The sequence below is a fragment of the Zerene cesonia genome, unplaced genomic scaffold (genome assembly GCF_012273895.1).
Source record: "Zerene cesonia ecotype Mississippi unplaced genomic scaffold, Zerene_cesonia_1.1 Zces_u011, whole genome shotgun sequence".
NCBI classification, from domain to species: domain Eukaryota; kingdom Metazoa; phylum Arthropoda; class Insecta; order Lepidoptera; family Pieridae; genus Zerene; species Zerene cesonia.
The window spans coordinates 612,632-632,603 of NW_024045141.1; the positions used below are offsets into that span (position 1 = coordinate 612,632).

Genomic DNA, 19,972 nt, shown 5'->3' on the forward strand with positions numbered 1-19,972 from the left:
CCACAGATTAAACAAAATAAGCATACCAATACTAATAAGAAAGTATCTACAACCTACTAATACCTACTAATACCAATGAGAAAGAGTTAAAGAGAAAGAGTTATACCAATAATTATGTATGTTGCCACGGATAAAAAATATGTTTTTTGTTCCCCATCAAAATAAACAGAGTGACACCAGCCAATAGTCGCGTCGCTGAGTCTGTACGTATTCAAGGAAGAAACTTAATACTAAATTGCACGCGGCTTCGCACGCGTTAATTCGGAGTGGTGTAATATATATTATTATACATATAAAATTTCCCAAACAAACAAAAACCCCTCCAAAATCCGTTGCGTATTTTTAAAACATTTAAGCATACATATCGACATAGAAAGACAGAGAAAGCGACACCGTTTTATACTATACAGTGAAAATGTACCTTTTCAACCGATTTCCAAAAAAAGGTGGGGGTTATCATAGCGACGTAGCGACTTTGTTCTATACTATGTTGTGATAATACTTCCAACCTCCCCTCCTCCCCCATTCTAGTCACCCCCCGCCCCCCACTCACCGCTCGACGCTGTCCGGCGCGCACAGCTGCGCGTCGGGGCGCGCGGGGGCGCGGCGCTGGCGCTCGCGGGCGCGGGGCGCGGGCGGCGCGGGCGCGAAGGCGCCGTGCAGCGACGCGCACGCGCACACCTCGCGCGGTAGGCAGAGCGACCAGAACGCGGCGTTTTCGCGCTGCGGCCAATAATCGGGAGGGGGCATTTTTTTGCATGTTGTACACGAGGCCTACGTGCGCTAGATGCGTACGTGTCATAATGCCTTAAAGATATATTCTTTCAGCAAGACCACAGATGAAAACACTATTTTTTCGAAATAAATAAACGTTGAAAAATTTTGAAAGAATACAAAAAAATTTGATCACGAGGCGGGATTCGAACCCGCGTTTCTTGCCTAACCGTAGCAACTAGCCTCGCCTAGCCTCTCGGCCACCCGTGATCCCGCCACAGTAATCGCCACAATAACTTTCAAAATTTCTCATTTATAAAAAGCATTTCAATGCTATAAAACTAAAAATTAAATTTAAATAAACGTTATTACTTCGTTTATTATTAAGTTTTTTACAGTATTCATGCCTATAATTGGCCCAGTAGTTTCCGTATGAAATTTGATACAGAGATAGATCATTGTCTGAATTATACATAGGCCAGTTTTCACTCAGGTACCACGCGAGTGACGCCACTGGTTACAGGATGGCATACATTATTTTAACATTTTTGTTCGCAATTAAATTGATTAACAGTTCCATTTGAGATTGATTGTGCATCAGATTCTCTTTTTTTTTTCAACGAGGAGGAAATCTTCAAAAGATACTCTAGCTTTCGGGGAAAAGCAGAGCTTGTGGGATTTCTACCCACTAAAACCTCCTCGGCGGCCAAACTCAAAGCACAATAGCAGGGAACCTGGGATCTCCTATGTAACGCACCAGGATCACATAAGATTCTCTACGATACTCTCACTAGACACTAGTCAAGTAAATATTATATCACTAACTGCGCCCCGCGGTATCACCCGCCCTAGTCCGTATCCCGTAGAAATATCGGGATAGAAAGTTGTTATTCCAAATGTCCAGCTATCTACATACCATATTTCATTGCAATCGGTTGAGTGGTTCTTGCGTGAAAAAGTAACAAACACACACATATACATACATCCATCCTCACACTTTCGCATTTATAATATTAGTGGGACAATTATTATTCAATAATTCAAGATATTAAGAAAAAGTCCATGAGAACTTTAGAGTGCTATCCCTTCGGGTTGTATTAAAATACTCCACCCTGTATACCACAAAGCGCTGATATTTCCCACCCAAACAGTGAAAATCGCTCACAATATGCTGCGCCAGCTCGTGCTTGTTATACGTATTCTCCAGGCCGGTGACCGCTTCGGAGCAGCTTATCGCGAGGTCGCTCGCGGCTCGGAGCACGCGCGAGTCCAGGTAGCTCTCGCCTGAAATTGGTGAGGATTATTTTGAAACCATATATCGTTATAGAAAACCTTTTATACAGGGTGTCCCACGGATGGTGTAGTGTGCTCAACGAAACGAGACGAACACGCTTCGGCAGGAATTGGGCCAGCTCGCACTGGGGAGTACCACACCCCTACAGAAGACCGGCGTGCGTGAAATATTAGTGAAATAGCATTCTGCTGTGTTTCGTTCAGTGAGTGGGGGAACCACAGGATCATATCCTTTTCCTTACCCTTCCCAGGCCTTTCCTTTACTCATCTCTTCAATCCTTTCCTTATCCCATTCCATTTTGCAGTCGGCAATACGTTTGAAGAGGCGTAAGGTCTGCAATCGACCGTACACAACTCCAAATGTTCATGGGCGGTGGTAGCGCTTACTATCAGGGGACCCACCTCCATTGCCGACTATGACATAAAAAAAAAGTTATTGTTTTAAAATGATTTGCACATAATAAAGTAAGTTATATAATACGTTTATATGACTATATTCATGTATATATGTACTTCAAACACACCTCCTTCATATTTTATTTTTTCACAGTTTGTTGCCTGGAAGAGATCACTCTTTAGTGATAAGGCCGCCCCTTGTGCTGGTTTAGTTTTGAGTCATTTACTTTAAGGATGCGTTATGTATGCCAGCACAATGAAGTGTAAATAAATAATTAAGATCAATTGTCAAAGCAAAACCTTTTTGTTTTTAAGTTGGTTGAAAACAATGTACTATTCTTCAAATAGCATTTCAAATACTTGATATAAAGCATGCGTCTCTGCATTGGAAATGAATATGGCCTGATGACAATGAGGTACCTGGATGCCGGACTCTCTCCTCGACTCCGCCTTGCTTCAATAACTTCTTCACTTCATGAACGGCCTCCGTCGTCTTTTGCATTCGCTGATCATTGTTATCATTTTCTTGTTCTGAAACAAATAACATTAATACACTAACAAATGAAATGTCTGACATCTGAACAATTTTGAACACCTGAAAGTGATTGTGATCTGATAATCTACACTAATCCTATCCTACTATCTTACTAATATTATAAATGCGAAAGTTTGTAAGGATGTGGGTGCGTTTGTTGCTCTTTCACGCAAAAACTACTGAACCGATTGCAATGAAATTTGGTATGTAGACAGCTGGACAACTGGAATAACATATATGGAACTTATTATCCCGATATTTCTACGGGATACGGACTTACGCGGCTGAAATCGCGGGGCGCAGCTAGTATTATATAGAGGAAGCTTTTGTACTTTTGTATGTTTGTAATGTTTTCATGCAAAAACCACTAGACCAATTTCAAAAATTCATAAGCGTTTAATTTGGAGTATTTTAATAGATGTTGTGATATATAATATAAGCTTTCCTCTTGACAATCTTATTAAAAAATAAACCCATACAAATCCAGTGTGTATCTTAGCATATAAAAATAGCATAGCGACATTTCTTTATATAATGTAGTGATAATTAAAAAAAAAACGCAGACACTATTTCTTTTTTTGGAATATTTTTCATCTACGTTGCATTTGTTTAATTTTACTACCATCTAAACAAATGAAAATAGCAAAGTAAAGTGGTAATATGGAACTTTGACAGAAGATACACTTTGATAAATAAAAATACGGTAGTCCTCGAAAAGGAAAAACGTCAAACGTTGATGAATTTTAAAGGAAAAATGTTGAATGCAGAACTCACCCAAACTTAAATCTTGAAGTATCACCCTATACCGCATCTTCCTATCATAACTCGTGGTTGATGAATTCATGGCTTCTCTAAGAATAGAATTTCTCGTTTAAATGTAATAGAACATTAAATTTAATCAATACTTTACATATAATATGCAAAAAATGCGAATTCCGAACAAAAATCCAATTTGTATCCAATAATTAATTTCATTTAATTTTGATTTGTCAAATGTCAATTTTGACATCGGTTTGTTTTCATATATATGCTTTTTTTTTAATTTGATACTTGCATATTAGACGGCTTAACAGTACCTAGGTTATCTTAAGTAATATGTATAAAATTGTATCCACTACCACAAGAACTACAAATAAAACTACAATACCGTAACGAATTTATTATTTATGTTTTCACACCTTTTTATTTAAACTTTTCCAAAGAGTATCAAAATGTATGATTTAAAAAAGTCAAATTTCATGCAGGTCACATCTTTTTCGATAATTGTTTAAACTGTATACCTAGTAGGTAGATTAGTGTGAATATTGTGCAAGGTTATCTGGACAGTACTCATTCCTTTGAACAAGGTTATCAAAGCGTATCGAGCATTTTTTGGACTAATTATTATTACATTTGACAAGTGATTTGATTTAAATAATTATCAATCGGCTTCACTGCACTTAAAAAAAATATTTAAATGAACATACGTATAAGATTTTCTTCTTATTTTATTATCCATGAACATTTTGAGAGATTGAAGACTTCAAAGTGGAAAAGGAGAAAGGTTTGAGGAGAGGAATAAAGGGAAGGGTAAGGGAAAGGATGTGGGCATCCGCCACCCCCACTCACCGAGTGAAGCACAGCAGTATGCTATTTCACGCGGATTTTCTTTGGGGGTGTGGTACTTCCACGGTGCGAGTTGGCCCAATACGTGCCGAAGCGTGCTCGACTACCACATGTTATAGTTTGTATTCGTGGTTCACCGCGTGACTCGACGATAAACATTCAACGAAACAATCGCATGTGTTTGAACGTTTCACGAACATACATACATTTTTCTTTCATTTCATAACGTCCGATAAGCTCATCTTAACCACAGATAACTTAACACTATAATAATACTAACTAAATGCCAGTTCAAGACGAAGCGCGTGCCCTGTTTACATATTATGCGTGTTATTAATTTTCCTCACTAATTGCAAAGCTATTTACGCTGATTGTGTAACTTCACCATATGTAATATACCTAGATACTATTGTATGTTCATGAATGGGACGCTAAAATGACGTATAATTTTTTGATATGGTATACCAATTTCTACCTGTCTTGTCTTGTATGAATTCTGATGGAAAATTGTGGAGCGCGGCTTGAAGACAATACGGTTGACTTATGTCGAATTTAAGTGTACATTATAATAAATATAAAAATAAAATTTAAATGTTTTATAGAAAATCATCTAAATGTGACTCATTATTACACAACAACTTGTAAAGTGTGTTGAGGCTGGCTGTGTTTGTGAGGTTATATTTGTTTTCTAGATTTTATAAACGTGTTTGTGATTAAAAATGGATTCGGGACCAGCTCAAGAAGTAACTGAGCTTTTACGACAATGGGAGGAACAACACACGTCGCCGACTTACGATCCCATACCAACTTTGACGAGGTAAATATATTTTTTACAAAGTTTGTTTCATACTTCGTACTTCATTACGTTTAACTTTAAAGTAATTAAGTTTATAAATGATAACATGTTTAAATTATTATCGATACCTCATAAATACCACTTTTTTTTTACTTTTGTAATAATTAATTTGTTTATGTCCCCCCCAGGGCCTAAGTAGAATGATTCTAATACAAGTAGGGGGTCTCGCCAGCATACTAACTGAAACATTATTAAACTGGTATATTATGTTAATAGGTAATCTAGGTTAATTTAAAAAGAATAACAACTTTTCACACAAATAAATTTTCATTAAAAATAAGTTTAATTAAAATTCTAAGACAATATGTTTTTATCTAAAAAATGAACAAAGATTATTCTTTATTATAATTTTTTTTTCTTTAAATAGTTTCAAGGCAGCTGTATCCATATGGATATTTAAACAAAATACATAATGCCCTAAAAAGTAATTCCTTTTCATATAGTGAAAAGGGACAGGTGTATTTTGCATCCTTTTAACTGATTTGGCTTTTCCAAGAGTTAGGCCCAAGTGTACAACTTGCTGATAAAGTGTTTGATAGCCTATAATACTTTTTGATATAGACCTATGAATTACTAGCTTATCGCCTGCGTTTTACATAAATTTTAGTGTAGTTTAATAGATGTTATTATACATATAAACCTTCCTCTTGAATCACTCTGTCTATTAAAAAAAAACCATCAAATTCTGTTGTGTAGTTTTAAAGATCTATGCATGCATTTATAGAGACGCGTAAGCAACTTTTCTTTATGCTATGTAGTGATTTGTCATTTTAATTTACTTAACCAGAGCATAAAAAGACACCCTACAAGTAGTACAATACCTATGATTTCAAAGTAAATGCTAAAATATGTTGAGCTGATCAAAACTATACTAGTAAACAATGAAGTTATGATGGAAATAATATTGAAACATATGCGGAGCCCCTAAAGTGTGACCCAAGCTGTTAGCATCATGATGTGTGCAGCTCTGGATCATTACTCCATCTCATCCCTTGCCCCTCGCACAATCAAACTATTTAAACATCTTCATTCAAATACTGTATGGATAACTAAACTGTGGCTTAACAAAAGATACTGAGAAGTTTTTAAAATGTCTACTAAACTACTTATTTGTCCTTCTTAATCTGGTTCAATTCTTCAAAAGACAGATCTTTGAAGAATTGAACCAGATGAGAAATTTATTTTTTCTATTCTTTCAAAATTTCTCATTTATAAAGCATTACAATGCTATAAAACTAAAAATTAAATTGAACCAGATTTTTGAACAGATTTTTGAAGACAGAACATATTTACAGATATTTAGGTTAGGGTACACTATAAATCGAAAGCAGTACCTAATTAGTTACAATTTCTACTATATCACTCTCAGTTAAATTACTTGGCAAATATTCAATTTGTACCAGAAATTTATATAAACACTTGATTGAATAGGTTTCCTTGATGGAATAACCTTCATGAAGTATTTATAAAATTGTTTAAATGTCCTACAACAGATGCATAATAAATGTCTCTAGACATTCTATAAAAATAATAAATAATTAAAGAATTACAATATTTTTTTTTATAATACACTAGCTGTTCGCTCCGGCTCTGCCCAGGTAGTCATTTGTCTTAATAGAAATAATATAAACTATCTTATCTTTTAAATTAGATCAAACTGCACATGGTGTGCAAATTTTATTGAAATCTCTTGAGTAGTTAAGGAGTCCGTCGCAGACAAACAATGTGATACATTATTCATATATATTAAGACTAGCTGTTCGTCCCGGCTTCGCTCATGGTACATATATAGTCTATGTCACTCGGTGAAGTTGCAGCTTTCTAACGGTGAAATAATTTTCGAAATTAATCCAGCGGTTAATGATATCTACAATGCAATTGTAAATTTCAGGATAGCGGAAATAATAGAGGCGGAAACGGAGAATTTCATGAAGAAGGACCCCGACCCCTTCGACGAGAGGCATCCGTCGCGAACGGACCCCGAGTGCGCCCTGGGACACGCACTAAAAGTTATGTTTAAGAAAGATAATTTTATGACTAAGGTATGTGTGTGTTTTGTAATGTTTTGTACTGCTCTTCCAACTGACTTTCACATAAAACGGTGGAGGTATTTGGCTGGAGTTTTTATTTCGTTTGTTGCCTCTGAACTTTGAGTGATTCATTTTTAATTTAATTTTCGTTTTATAGCGTATGAAATGCTTTTTGAATCACATATTTTTAGCGAATGGAAAAAATTGATCATGTGCAGGAATCGAACCCGCGTCTATTTGCCAAACCGTAGCAACGGTTAGCCTCTCGGCCACTCGTGATTCCGCCTCACCAATCGAATTTGTACTCTTTCAGTTTTATGTGTCTAAATACAAAGTATTCCTGTTTTATTCCAAGAGAGAATTTAATCAGGATAAAATTATCCTATCAGAAAGAAAGAAAGAAAGAATTTTTATGTAACACCACATAATGTTATATTAAAATAGAAAGGTTAACTTATGACTAATCAGCGTGGTTGTAAAAAGGGTTACTACTTAGCATATGCTACGCGTAATGCGCAGCGCTGATTTTCATTAGCCCCTTATCACCCAAGACTTAAGCTCATACCCTGTTTGTATATCAAATTTCATCAAAATCTGTAGGTACATTAGTTTCAGCGTTGACAAACAAACTTTCACATCTATACATATAATAAATCTGTAGAAAAGTCAGTTTTGTACATTGAAAAAATTAAAAAAAAAAAAAAATAGCCAGTGTGTGAAAAGATAACTAACAGAACCCATTTCCATCATTTTTGAAATTTTTGTCTGTTTGTCTGTTTGTTTGTACGCACATCACGTAAAATCTACGAATTAAATGCAGACAATGTTTATATACAAATATTATACGTAACTTGAGGTATAACTTAGTTTTTGTTTCATCGAAATCGGTTTACTCTATCACAAGATATGATTAATTTGATATTCCTACGGGATACGCGACTTACGCGGTTGAAACCGCGGTGCGCAGCTAGTTTATAATATTAGTGCGATTTCAATGCTATAAAACTAAAAAATTAAATTTATCATTTAATAACATTACAGCTAGTCAACGACTACGTGCGCGACACGTACTACTCCCGCCAGAATATAACGGGGCGGGACGTCCACAAACTGAACGTGGCCGCTTGCAGGCTGACCTTGGGTTTGATGCCCGGCCTGGAGATGAGTGTTGTTTTTCAGGTAATTATATTTGAAAGCCTTTATTAGCTCTGGTTTTATGTCCACGACAATAATCACTCATTACAAGCCAATAGCGCCACCTACCATGATTTATGTGAAACAATGTTCTTAAATCCTATCCTACTTCCTACTATCCTACTTCGTTCCTACTAATATTATAAATGCGAAAGTTTGTAAGGATGTGTGTGTGTGTGCGTGTGTTTGTTGCTCTTTCACGCAAAAACTACTGAACCGATTGCAATGGAATTTGGTACGTAGACAGCTGGACAACTGGAATAACATATAGGCAACTTTTTATCCCGATATTTCCACGGGATACGGACTGGACTCACGCGGATGTAACCGCGGGGCGCAGCTAGTAATATAATAAAGAGGAAAAGTTTTTTTTTTGTTTGTACTGGTCCGATTTTCAAATTTTCACCAAAATAAAAGCTACATTATTGCGGGGTAAAAAGCAGTGGTGGCTCAGTGGTGAGGACCTGGGACTTCAAAATCGATACCGGCATGTCCAAGAATTAAAAGTTCGACGGCATGTGACATCTGCCAACCCGCACTTGGCCAGCGTGGTGGATTATGGCCTGAACCCTCATAGGAGGCCTGTGTCCCCACAGTGGGAACATATATGGGCTGATGATGATGATGATTATGAAAAAGTATAGGATACTTTTAACCCCGGAAATGTACCGCCTGCGAGGAGGGGGGGGCGAACAGCTAGTTATTAATATCTTTCACAGGACAACGAAGCGTTAATACATCGCCTAGTTAATTGGGCGACCAACTCGCCGGAGCCGCTGCAGTGCTACGCGACGGGTCTGCTCGCGGCCGCTATGGAGGTGCAGGAGATAGCTACCAATTTTAGGTAATTATATTTATTTGATACTTTTTAAAGTAAGAAATTTTGAAAGAATAGAAAAAATTTTGACCACGAGGCAGGATTCGAACCTGCGTTTCTTGCCTAACCGTAGCAACGCCAAACGCAAATTTTCTATTCTTTCAAAATTTCTCATTTATAAAGCATTTCAATGCTATAAAACTAAAAATTAAACTTTTTAAAGTATTTTTTAATTTTTTTTAATTTTTTTTTTCGTTTTCGAATAGGAGATTAGTGAACATTCTGTTTCGACAGTTATTAGTTATATATATAGTGAAGTCCCGTGTCCCCTATTGGGGTATGGGGCAGATGATATACATCTGTTTCACTGATCGATTTTCTTTATGGACAAGTAGGTGATCAGCCTTCTGTGTCTGTGAATCGAACGCAGGACCCCTCGGTTCTACGCTCACGCGTTTACCACTGTACCAAGGAGGCGTCGTGAGGCGTCGTTATTAGTTAGTGTTGTAAAAAACTTATTTATTTATGATTATTATTATTGTAATATAAATTGTTATGCTTTTGTTTAAAATCGAAAAAACAATGTATTTTTTAACCAACTCAAAAAAATGGAGGGGGTTTACTCTTTCCTATGTGAACCGATTTACTTGTCATGTGGTCCCGTTTAAGTTTAGTCTAGTTGTGACAATCTTATGGCGATTTAGTTTTCTTGATAATAATAAAATAATACTTATGTATTCATACAAACATATTTGAATTCAGAAATTAAAAACTTTTTAACGGATTTTAAACGCGATTTACCGACATTATACGAGTCACCCCGTGACCACGCACGCTGTAAAGTGTCCGAAACGTCCGGTTAATAATATAACGAATAAATCGCGTTTAAAATCCGTTAAATAGTGTTTAATTTCTAAATGTATAACATTAGCGTGAAATCAAACATAAGAAAATACAATATTTGAATTCAATTGAGACCTATATTGAACGATAAAACAACATACATTCCAGAGATCTGAACGCAATGCTAGTGCCGCTCATGTTGAAAAGGCTGCACGAGTTGAGGAATAAAACGCAAGACGAGAAGGTAATTTTGTGTTATCTTAATATATAAAGTTCTCGTGTCACAGTTTTCGTTGCCATATTCCTCCGAAACGGCTTGACCAATTTTCGATGAAATTTTTTGTGCTTATCCGGTATCCATGAGAATCGGCCAACATCTATTTTTCATACCCCTAAATGATAAGAGTAAAGCAGAACAGCGTTTGCCGGGTGCAGCTAGTAATGTTATATAAACTTAATCAGTAGGCACTGTTCGATGAAATGTAATGTAGAAATGTAAATATCTGGCTTGCTTTCTATATGAGAGAGAGAGAGAGAGACAGACAGAGAAACATGCGACGCCGCACAGCTTACAATAGCTCGCTATAGCAAAAAGTGTCGTGACAACTTTTCGTAAGAATCTTTCACAACGCGCGATAGGGAACTTCGTTCCAATAGTAAAAAAAATGTCCTCATGGTCATCAGCCCATAGTAATAATAATAATACGGGCACGTTTTCCGCAACTCGACGTCAAGCGCCTATTTTGCGTGAAAAGAAAGGGAGGGGGGGGTAAGCCAGTCAAAGCTGGAACCATCCCAGCTCCACCGTGAAGCTAGCTGCTAAGCAGCTTGTGTGGGCTGCCGGAAACCTCAGGGAGGGACCTAGGACAGCCCATGTGCCTCGCCCTGTACTCCGCAATCGCTATGCATTCCATGATCACGTGGGCATGACACGGCCCGAGTACAATTAAATTAATTATTTTTTTGATACCCTAAAAGCAGCAGTGACATTGTATAAGCCATTTGTAATTTTTGTATATATTGTTATATCTAGTATAGTTTATGTATTTTATTGTATGAGTATATATTTTTAAATAGTATTTATGTAAGACATGTGTATTTTTTTTTTCTCATATTCTGATATATTTTTTAGTTTTTTGCACTAACCCTAAAACCTCTTGCATTTCCTTTCCTACCAGGTTGCCTGGCAGAGATTGCTGTCTAGCAATAAAGCCGCCTTTTGTACAAAATATCATTGTGCCATATTATATTTTGTATAAACTTTTCTTTCTTGTTTGTACAATAAAGTATTATAAATAAATAAATAAAAGCACACTTGGCTTTAATTATGTCAGGTGGGTCGCCTGATGGTAAGCGCTACCAACGCCCATGCACGTTTGGAGAGTGGATTACCCACTTCGAATCGGAAAGGGATTAAGAAAGGATTATCGAGGGACACAGAGAAAAGGACTGGGAAGGGTAAAGAAAAGGATATGGGCGTCCGACACTGGCTTATTTATATATTCAACTGGATAACTAACTATTTTGAGTTTGAGTTGAACGTGAAATATATATATATATATTTTTTTTCAGCCAAACCACGTGACTCCGCCGAATCAGACGAGGCATTTCGCGCGTTTTGACAAGCGGAGAAATCACGACCACAAGAGCAATGGCCCCGTCACTGACAAGACAGGTTGGTGATGCCATAGTTATGTCGGGTCGATATCTCGCTCGCAGCTTGCCCGGCGGATATAGCTAGTGGCTATAAGGCAGCCGTTCGGCGTGATTGTATGTGTGACTGTTTAACTGTACGGAAGTTTGTTTATTAGTTTGCTTTTTTCGTTGGAAGGTTTATATGGCTAATAACATCTATTAAAATATTCCGAATTTAACGCGTGTGGAGCCGCGGACAAAAGGTAGCGAAAAGCTTAATTGATTTAGGCTAAACAGAACATGAGAAATTTTGAAAGAATAGAAAAAATCGGGTGGTATGGCAGGATCACGGGTGGCCGAGTGGCTAGGCGTTGCTACGATTTGGCAACAGCACGCGGGTTCGAATCCCGCCTCGTGATCGAATTTTTTTCTATACTTTCAAAATTTCTCATTTATAAAGCATTTCAATGCTACAAAACTAAATATTAAAATTAAACAGAACATGTCTGTCTGAACGTTGTGTGTTCGATACAATTCCAGATCACGCCAACGACGAGGGTGGAGGGGGGGATATGGAGGTGGACGGGGGTGGGACTCCCCCCACCCCCGTCAAGGAGGGCGCCATCCTCGAACCCGGAACGCCGATCAAAAGTTATAACAGTGAGTTATTGGTAGCCTCTCGCAATGAGACACTTCACTCTATTGAGTTATTAATCTTAATATATATAAATCTCGTGTCTCAATGGACTCCTAAACCACTTAACCGATTATAATAAAATTCGCACACCATGTGCAGTTCGAACCAACTTGAGAGATAGGATAGTTTAAATAATTTTAATTACGATAAATGACAACCCGGGCGGAGCCGGGGCGTCCAGCTAGTTAATATTTATATTTATTATAGTTGAGATATTTGACAACTAGCTGCGCCCCGCGGTTTCACCCGCGTAAGCCCGTGTCCCGTAAGAAAATCGGGATAAAAAGTTGCCTATATATTATTCCACTTGTCCAGCTGCTTATGTACCAAATTTCATTGCAATCGGTTCAGTGGTTTTTGCGTGAAAGAGTAACAAACACACACACACACACACATCCTTATAAACTTTCGCATTTATTATATTAGTAGGAAAGATTATAATATCAGTAGGATTTTCTTTTGTGCTCATAAATCTTAGTTGTGCAGCGGGTATTAGTAATCTACTCCGCATACCAAATTTCATAAAAATCCGTTTAGTAGTTTCAGCGTGATTGATGGACAAACATCCGAACAAACTAACTTTTACATCTATACTTACTAATATTTTAAAGCTGAAGAGTTTGTTTGTTTGAACACAACACACTAATCTCAAGAACTACTGGTCCGATTGGAAAAATTCTTTCACTGTTAGATAGCCCATTTATTGAGGAAGGCTATATGCTATATATGTGTAGAAATGTGTAGCTGATAAAAGTGGGGAGAGAAAGTGATAATGATGGTGGGGAGAGATATTGAGATAAAAGGGAAAAAAAACAAATAGGAAAGAAATGAAAAACTTATTTTTTAACGGATTTTAAACGCGATTTATTCATTTTATTATTAACCCGACGTTTCGAACACTTACCTATTTGCTTTTTTTTTTTTTCTCAATATCTCTCCCCACTGTAACACCTACACATTTCTACACATATATTTCTAAATGTATAACACTCGCGTAAAATCAAACACAAGAGAATAACAAATAGGAAAGTTACCTACATACGTAGCACGGGCGAAGCCGGGTCGGACCGCTAGTTTATGATATTAGTATGATGGAATCCCAACAGATGTGGTGTGGTCGCCCCCCGGCGCCGCTTGCCGGCCGCAGGTACACGAGACGTCGTCGAATTCCAGCTGGGTCGAAATGGAGACATACGTTATTGGTGAGCTACACAACCGTCCCCTAGTGGGGTATGGGGCATAGTGAGTGAGTGAGTGAGTGAGGACTCATGTCACCGAGTTGGGTGTGGGGTTTACTGAGTGAGTGAAGCCCCGTGTCCTCTAGTGGGGTATGGGGCATACTGAGCGAGTGAAGCCCCGTGTCCCCTAGTGGGGTATGGGGCATACTGAGTGAGCGAAGCCCCGTGTCCCCTAGTGGGGTATGGGGCATACTGAGTGAGAGAAGCCCAGTGTCCCCTAATGGGGCATGGGGCAGATGATAGGCATCTGTCTCACTAATAAATAGAAATAAATGTAAAACAGGCTTATTGTTTTCTAGTTATGCGTAGACGAACATGCATAGAAACAAACATATACAAATATAGCTATGAAAATTGGCACACGCGTTTTGTTGTTGTTGTTTTCGTTTGTCAATAACTGAGCAACATCAAATTGATGACCTCCTTTTATGAAGTCGGTTTAAAAAATAAAAACAATACATTTGGTTACTTTTAACTAAAACAAAAGACATTTAAAAAGGGGTCTAGTTTTAACGATTTGAAGGTGGTTCAGTGTTTTGCTAAAAAAAAATAATTAAAAACCTTATTATAGCAATTTTGAAAGAATAGACATTTGATCACGAGGCGGAATTCGAACCCGCGCGTTTTTTGCCTAGCTTCTCTTATTACACGCTTTTTATTAGCTTCACCTGTATGTTTGTATGTTTGTTTGTAACCGACTTCTTTGGGCGCGATTTTGACCCACTTTAAACGGCCAGATTTCATTCAAACTTTGTAGATTTATTGAGGACCGATGACAATACACTAATTTGATAAAATTATTCCATTTTTCAATTTGCAAAATATGATTTTTGTTAAAGCGTGTTTTTTAGTTTTTTTTAACTATTATTTATTTCTATTCTTTTAAAATTCAATTTTTCAATTCAATTTATTTCATACATACCTACATACATTTTTGACATTTTTAAAATTACAATTTATAGCAATTACAATTTAGTTTATATAAACGGTTTGTCTTACATATATTTTTAAAGTTTACATATATCAAGCCGATGTTTCCCTAGCTAGATTGCAGGGCAACCTGTATTTAGGAGAAACAGCTTGCTTCTTATGTATGTAATGTATGTATGTATGTATGAAATAAATTGAATTGAAATTGAAAATTTTGCAATTATAAAGCATTTCAATGCTATAAAACTAAAAATTAAACCTTATTATATGCTTTTTTTTTTAACAGGTAATATACAAATACACCCACCGACAGACGCCACAAAACAAATGCTGATACTTAGGTATCTAACGCCGATGGGAGAGTATCAGGAGGTGAGCATAAGAATTATACAACTAGTCGCTTCCTCCCGGCTCTTTGCTTGGAATTCCGCTTAGAGATCACGCCTCTGTGATATTATCGCGATGGAGTTGGAAGTTAAAGAAAAAAATCCCAAATGGAATTCCAAATAAAAATTTGTCCTACTAATCCTACTTCCTACTATCCTACTATCCTACTATTCTACTATTCTATCCTACTAATATTATAATTGCAAAAGTTTGTAAGGATGTGTGTGTGTGTGTTTGTTGCTCTTTCACGCAAAAACTACTGAACCGATTGCAAATAAAATTTTGGTACGTAGCTAGCTAGCTAGACAAGTGGAATAACGCATAGGTAACTTTTTATCGCGTTATTCCTATGGGATATGGAGTTACGCGGGTGAAACCGCGGGGCGCAGCTAGTATATCTTGTACCTTAAAACGAGCAATTCTTGCATATACATATATATATATAATTGGAATCTCGGAATCGGCTCCATCGATTTTCATCTAATTTTGTATATAGGGGGTTTCGGGGGCGATAAATGGATCTAGGCTAGGAATCTTTTATCGACTTAAACTAGGAGGCGTTTGAGTAGTCCCAATTTATTATGACTCTACCTGACATCTATTGGCGAATAATAATACTATTTTTTGGTGAATAATTAAAGTTAAAACAAAAAAAAAAAAAAAAATACCGAGCAAAGCTCGGTCATCCAGGTACTATAAATATATGTAACACGGTGCACCGGCAGTTCCTGTCGCACGTGTTCGAGAAGGACGCGCTGGGGCTGATCCTCGGCTACCTGAACGTGCGCGAGTCGAGGGACTCCCGGCTCGCGTTCGAGGCGCTCAAGTACCTCGCGGCGCTGCTCTGCCACAAGAAGTTCTCCATCGACTTCATCAACATGGGCGGTCTGCAGGTGCGCCTCGTTACCTGTCTACGTAGAGAATCGAGTGGTTTCTTTTTTTGGGCTATTTTTTTTTTTGAAATTAAATGAAAAATATTTTTTGAAATGAAATGAAATGCGCCTTGTGACCATCTTTTTTTTTTTTCAAGTCATAGTCGGCAATGGAGCTGGTGGGTCGCCTGATGGTAAGCGCTACCACCGCCCGTGGACATTTCAAGAGGCGTAAGGTCAATTGCAGACCTTTCGCCTCTACAGATGTATTGCCGACTTTGATTGGGAAGGGATTAGAAAAGGATTGATGAGAGGAATAGAGGAAAGGACTGGGTAGGGTAAGGTAAAGGATATGGGCCTCCGGCTCCCCCACTCACCGTACGAAACACAATAGCAAGCTATTATTTCACGCTGGTTTTCTGTGGGGGTGTGGTACTTCCCCGGTGCAAGCTGGCCCAATTCGTGCCGAAGCGTGCTCGACTCCCACAATTATGTGTACTAATCTACGTAGAGAATCTGGTTTCTTGGTGTTTTTTTTTAATGCTTTACTACAAAATAGGTAATATTTTTTGTGTTTGACCCCACTTTATAATCTGTATATTGATTGTGCCTTACTGTCCGTGCCTTGTTCATTCATTGAACGTTCGGCCCAACTACCCTCACTTTGTTAATAGTCCTTGTGACCGGCTGCGGTTTGTTATCAACTGACTACATCAGTTAGGTAGTTGTGTAGAATCGCAGTGCATTCTTATTATATTTCTAACATATATTTAGAGATGATGATGATGATGATGACGACGACGATGATGATGACGATGATGATGATGATGATGATGATGTATGTGTTTCAGAAATTCCTCGAAGTGCCCCGCCCCTCGGTGGCCGCGACGGGCGTGTCCATATGCCTCTACTACCTGGCCTACTGCGAGGACGCGATGGAGCGGGTCTGCCTGTTGCCTCGCAGGACCCTCGCCGACTTGGTGCGGTGAGTGCATGCTACGAAACAGATTTCTGAATCGCGCTAGCGAAATGTTTTCGCTACAGAACATATATATTGGATTCCGAGGAGCAAGAGTATCTCAAGTATCTCAAGTATCCCAAGTATCCCAAGTATCCCAAGTATCCCAAGTATCCCAAGTATCCCAAGTATCCCAAGTATCTCAAGTATCCCAAGTATCCCAAGTATCCCAGTCCCAAGTATCCCATGTATCCTGAGTATCCCGAGGATCCAACATTCCAACATCATTCCATCAGGGCCTCCTTCGATAGAGAAATTCGAGTTCCCCATAAGAGAAAGAAGTGTATATAAGTCAATAAAAATGAAATTAAAATCAAAAAAAATTGACACTAACTTAATTTCGCTTTAAAAGTAAAAATAATAAAAGAAATTTAATCTTAAACTACTTAGGACTGTTTTAATAATTTTAAAAAACACTCGCACATAAGTCAGCTTAAATACAAACAAAAAACTAAATTGAAACCACTGCATCCGTTTGGGAGTTATGATGCCACAGACAGACAGACAGACACGTCAAACTTATAACACTGCCCTTTTTGCGTCGGGGGTTAAAAAGTAGAATACACCAATGACTTGTCTTGTAGTGGTTATAGTGGAATGTTTAATTTAAAAGTGTAAATACTAGTGATATCATATTATTATCTTATATTCTTATCTGTCTGTCTGTCTGTCTCTTCTTCACGTTTAAACCACTGAACCTGAATTTGGGTGAATATTTGGCATACAGGCAGCTTGTGCATCCGAGATAAGGGGCACAGTTCGTTTTAGTATAGGACTGTGTATTTCGTTGTTTTAAACAATCGTCATCATATGTTTAGGTGATGATGATGATGATGATGATGATGATGGTTTATGATGAATTTTCATTACAGATACGCGCTATGGCTTCTAGAATGTTCGCACGACTCGGGCCGGTGTCACGCGACCATGTTCTTTGGCTTGTCCTTCCAGTTTAGAGTTATTTTAGAGGAGTTTGACAATCAGGTTAGTTTATTTCTTTCTTCAGCATACAAATATACATAAAAATATACATATGATTACCCTAGTTTCATATGTTATGATAAGTACATATTTATTCCATATAGGTTTAACTTTATAATAAGGAAGTATAAGTTTTATTTCAATAGTGTTTATTAAAAAAAAAAGGTTTTTTTTAATGACGTTTATTACGTTGCTAAAAAGCGAAAATGCCTTAAAATAAAAATAAAAACCTGTCTTGCGACCGCTTTTTTTTATGTGAAAGCGGGCAACTGAGCTGGCGGTTGGCCTGATGGTTAGCGATCACCACCGCCCATGAACAGAGCAGCGGTTATATGGTAGTATAAGTTAGTTAGTTGGTAGTCATAGGCTACATATATAGACTAAAAAAAAATATCTAACTATATTGTACTAGCTATTCGCCCCGGTTTCACCCGTGGTACATATATAGCTTATGTCACTCAGTGTAATTACAGCTTTCTAATGGTGGAAGAATTTTTGAATTCGGTCCACCCGTTCACGTGTGGTGGCGTGACCAAGCGAAATAGGGATTCATTTATATATATGTATTTCTAAAAATACAGGACGGCCTCCGAAAGCTGTACAACGTGATATCAACCCTGCCCATCCTCGGCTCTGATGATGAAGAGCTGAGGGTGTCCGATGATGAGACCTGCGCCGCCAGGCAGATAGTCCGCCACGTGTGCGTCGCGCTGAGAAGGTTTGCACCCTCGGATCCACCTGATGATGCACAATTTATTTATTTATTTATTTATTTATTTATTCTTCATTGTATACACAAGCAATACAAAATATATTCATAATAATTGTGACAAAGGATTTTGTATACAATTGGCGGCCTTATGGCTATAAGCAATTTCTTCCAGGCAACCGACGGGTGAAGGATAAAAACACAATACAGTCAAAGTCAGGGTCAAATTGTTGTATATATTCAATTTTTAACTGGTTATCTCATTTTTTTTAATGGATATTGGACATTTTTTTTCATATGTTTGTTTATAATAAGGAAGTATATGCTTCATTTCTATTAAAACTGTTTAAAAAGAGATGTTTTTCGGCCGGTTTTTTTATGACATGGCGGGCAACTAAGCTGGTGGTTCGCCTGATGGTAAGCGATCACTACCATCCGTGAACATACGCATAAGTAGTGCCTCTGCGAATGCGCTGCCCGCTTTTAAGAAGTACGGAATAAGAAAAGTATTAATAATTGGGAAGGGTGAGGAAACTGGCCTCCGGCTCCCCCACTCTCAGAACGAAACACAGTAGCATGCTATTCCACGCCGGTCTCCTGTGGGGGTGTGGTACTTCCCCGGTGCGAGCTGGCCTAATTCGTGCCGAAGCGTGCTCGACTCGCACACACATATATCCAACCTACACAATATGTTGCCGATGTTGCTGATATTACTGATGTTGCTGATGTGTTGCTGCAGATACTTCGAGGCGCATCTCAGGATGCGAGCGGCGCACGTGGCGAGGCAGCAGGGCGACACTGTGCCAGAACCGCCGCCCTATAAGGTGAGTCGCAACAAGCTAACAGAGATACCGATTTTTTTGTTGTAGGATGTAGATCAGCAGAAATGACTATCTGTCAAAAAAAAAAATCCCATCAAAATCTGTTCCGTAATTTTAAATATCTAAGCATACAGACACACAGACGGCGAAAGGTGACTTTGTTTTTTACTATGTACTGCCTAGCTGGTGCCAGCATCTTCGCCCGCGATGAAAATAATTAGATTTTGATTCCCTTTTGGGGGTAGAATTTATCAAAACCCTTTCGTAGCGGATAAAGGCTATCTACGTGTGTTGACAGCGGTCAGTCGATCACCTTTATTACTTGCGTTCTATTGCTATTGCTTTATATATGTCTAACTACTTGCCTTGCTCAGAATTTAGTACGTCAGCGCATTTAATGT

The 19,972-nt window shown here is 38.0% G+C and overlaps 2 protein-coding genes across 2 annotated transcripts in view; one reads left to right on the forward strand and one right to left on the reverse strand.

The window, feature by feature from the left end:
• LOC119839284 overlaps window positions 1-3,899 on the reverse strand; it is a 6,236-nt gene extending 2,337 nt beyond the window's left edge. The window contains exons 1-5 of the mRNA XM_038365520.1: window positions 3,713-3,899; window positions 2,824-2,934; window positions 1,880-1,998; window positions 554-723; window positions 182-201 (exon numbers count right to left, since the gene is read on the reverse strand). Of these exons, the coding sequence (XP_038221448.1) occupies window positions 182-201; window positions 554-723; window positions 1,880-1,998; window positions 2,824-2,934; window positions 3,713-3,782 (490 nt within the window). The 5' untranslated portion in view covers window positions 3,783-3,899. The remainder of the gene's footprint in view (window positions 1-181; window positions 202-553; window positions 724-1,879; window positions 1,999-2,823; window positions 2,935-3,712) is intronic.
• Window positions 3,900-5,027: 1,128 nt separating this feature from the next.
• Window positions 5,028-19,972, forward strand: part of LOC119839285 (protein mahjong) — a 39,958-nt gene continuing 25,013 nt past the window's right edge. Inside the window, exons 1-14 of the mRNA XM_038365522.1 lie at window positions 5,028-5,360; window positions 7,291-7,441; window positions 8,471-8,608; window positions 9,343-9,467; window positions 10,452-10,527; window positions 11,856-11,958; window positions 12,459-12,578; window positions 13,722-13,817; window positions 15,070-15,155; window positions 15,896-16,063; window positions 16,894-17,027; window positions 17,933-18,044; window positions 18,623-18,759; window positions 19,490-19,574. Of these exons, the coding sequence (XP_038221450.1) occupies window positions 5,263-5,360; window positions 7,291-7,441; window positions 8,471-8,608; window positions 9,343-9,467; window positions 10,452-10,527; window positions 11,856-11,958; window positions 12,459-12,578; window positions 13,722-13,817; window positions 15,070-15,155; window positions 15,896-16,063; window positions 16,894-17,027; window positions 17,933-18,044; window positions 18,623-18,759; window positions 19,490-19,574 (1,629 nt within the window). The 5' untranslated portion in view covers window positions 5,028-5,262. The remainder of the gene's footprint in view (window positions 5,361-7,290; window positions 7,442-8,470; window positions 8,609-9,342; window positions 9,468-10,451; window positions 10,528-11,855; window positions 11,959-12,458; window positions 12,579-13,721; window positions 13,818-15,069; window positions 15,156-15,895; window positions 16,064-16,893; window positions 17,028-17,932; window positions 18,045-18,622; window positions 18,760-19,489; window positions 19,575-19,972) is intronic.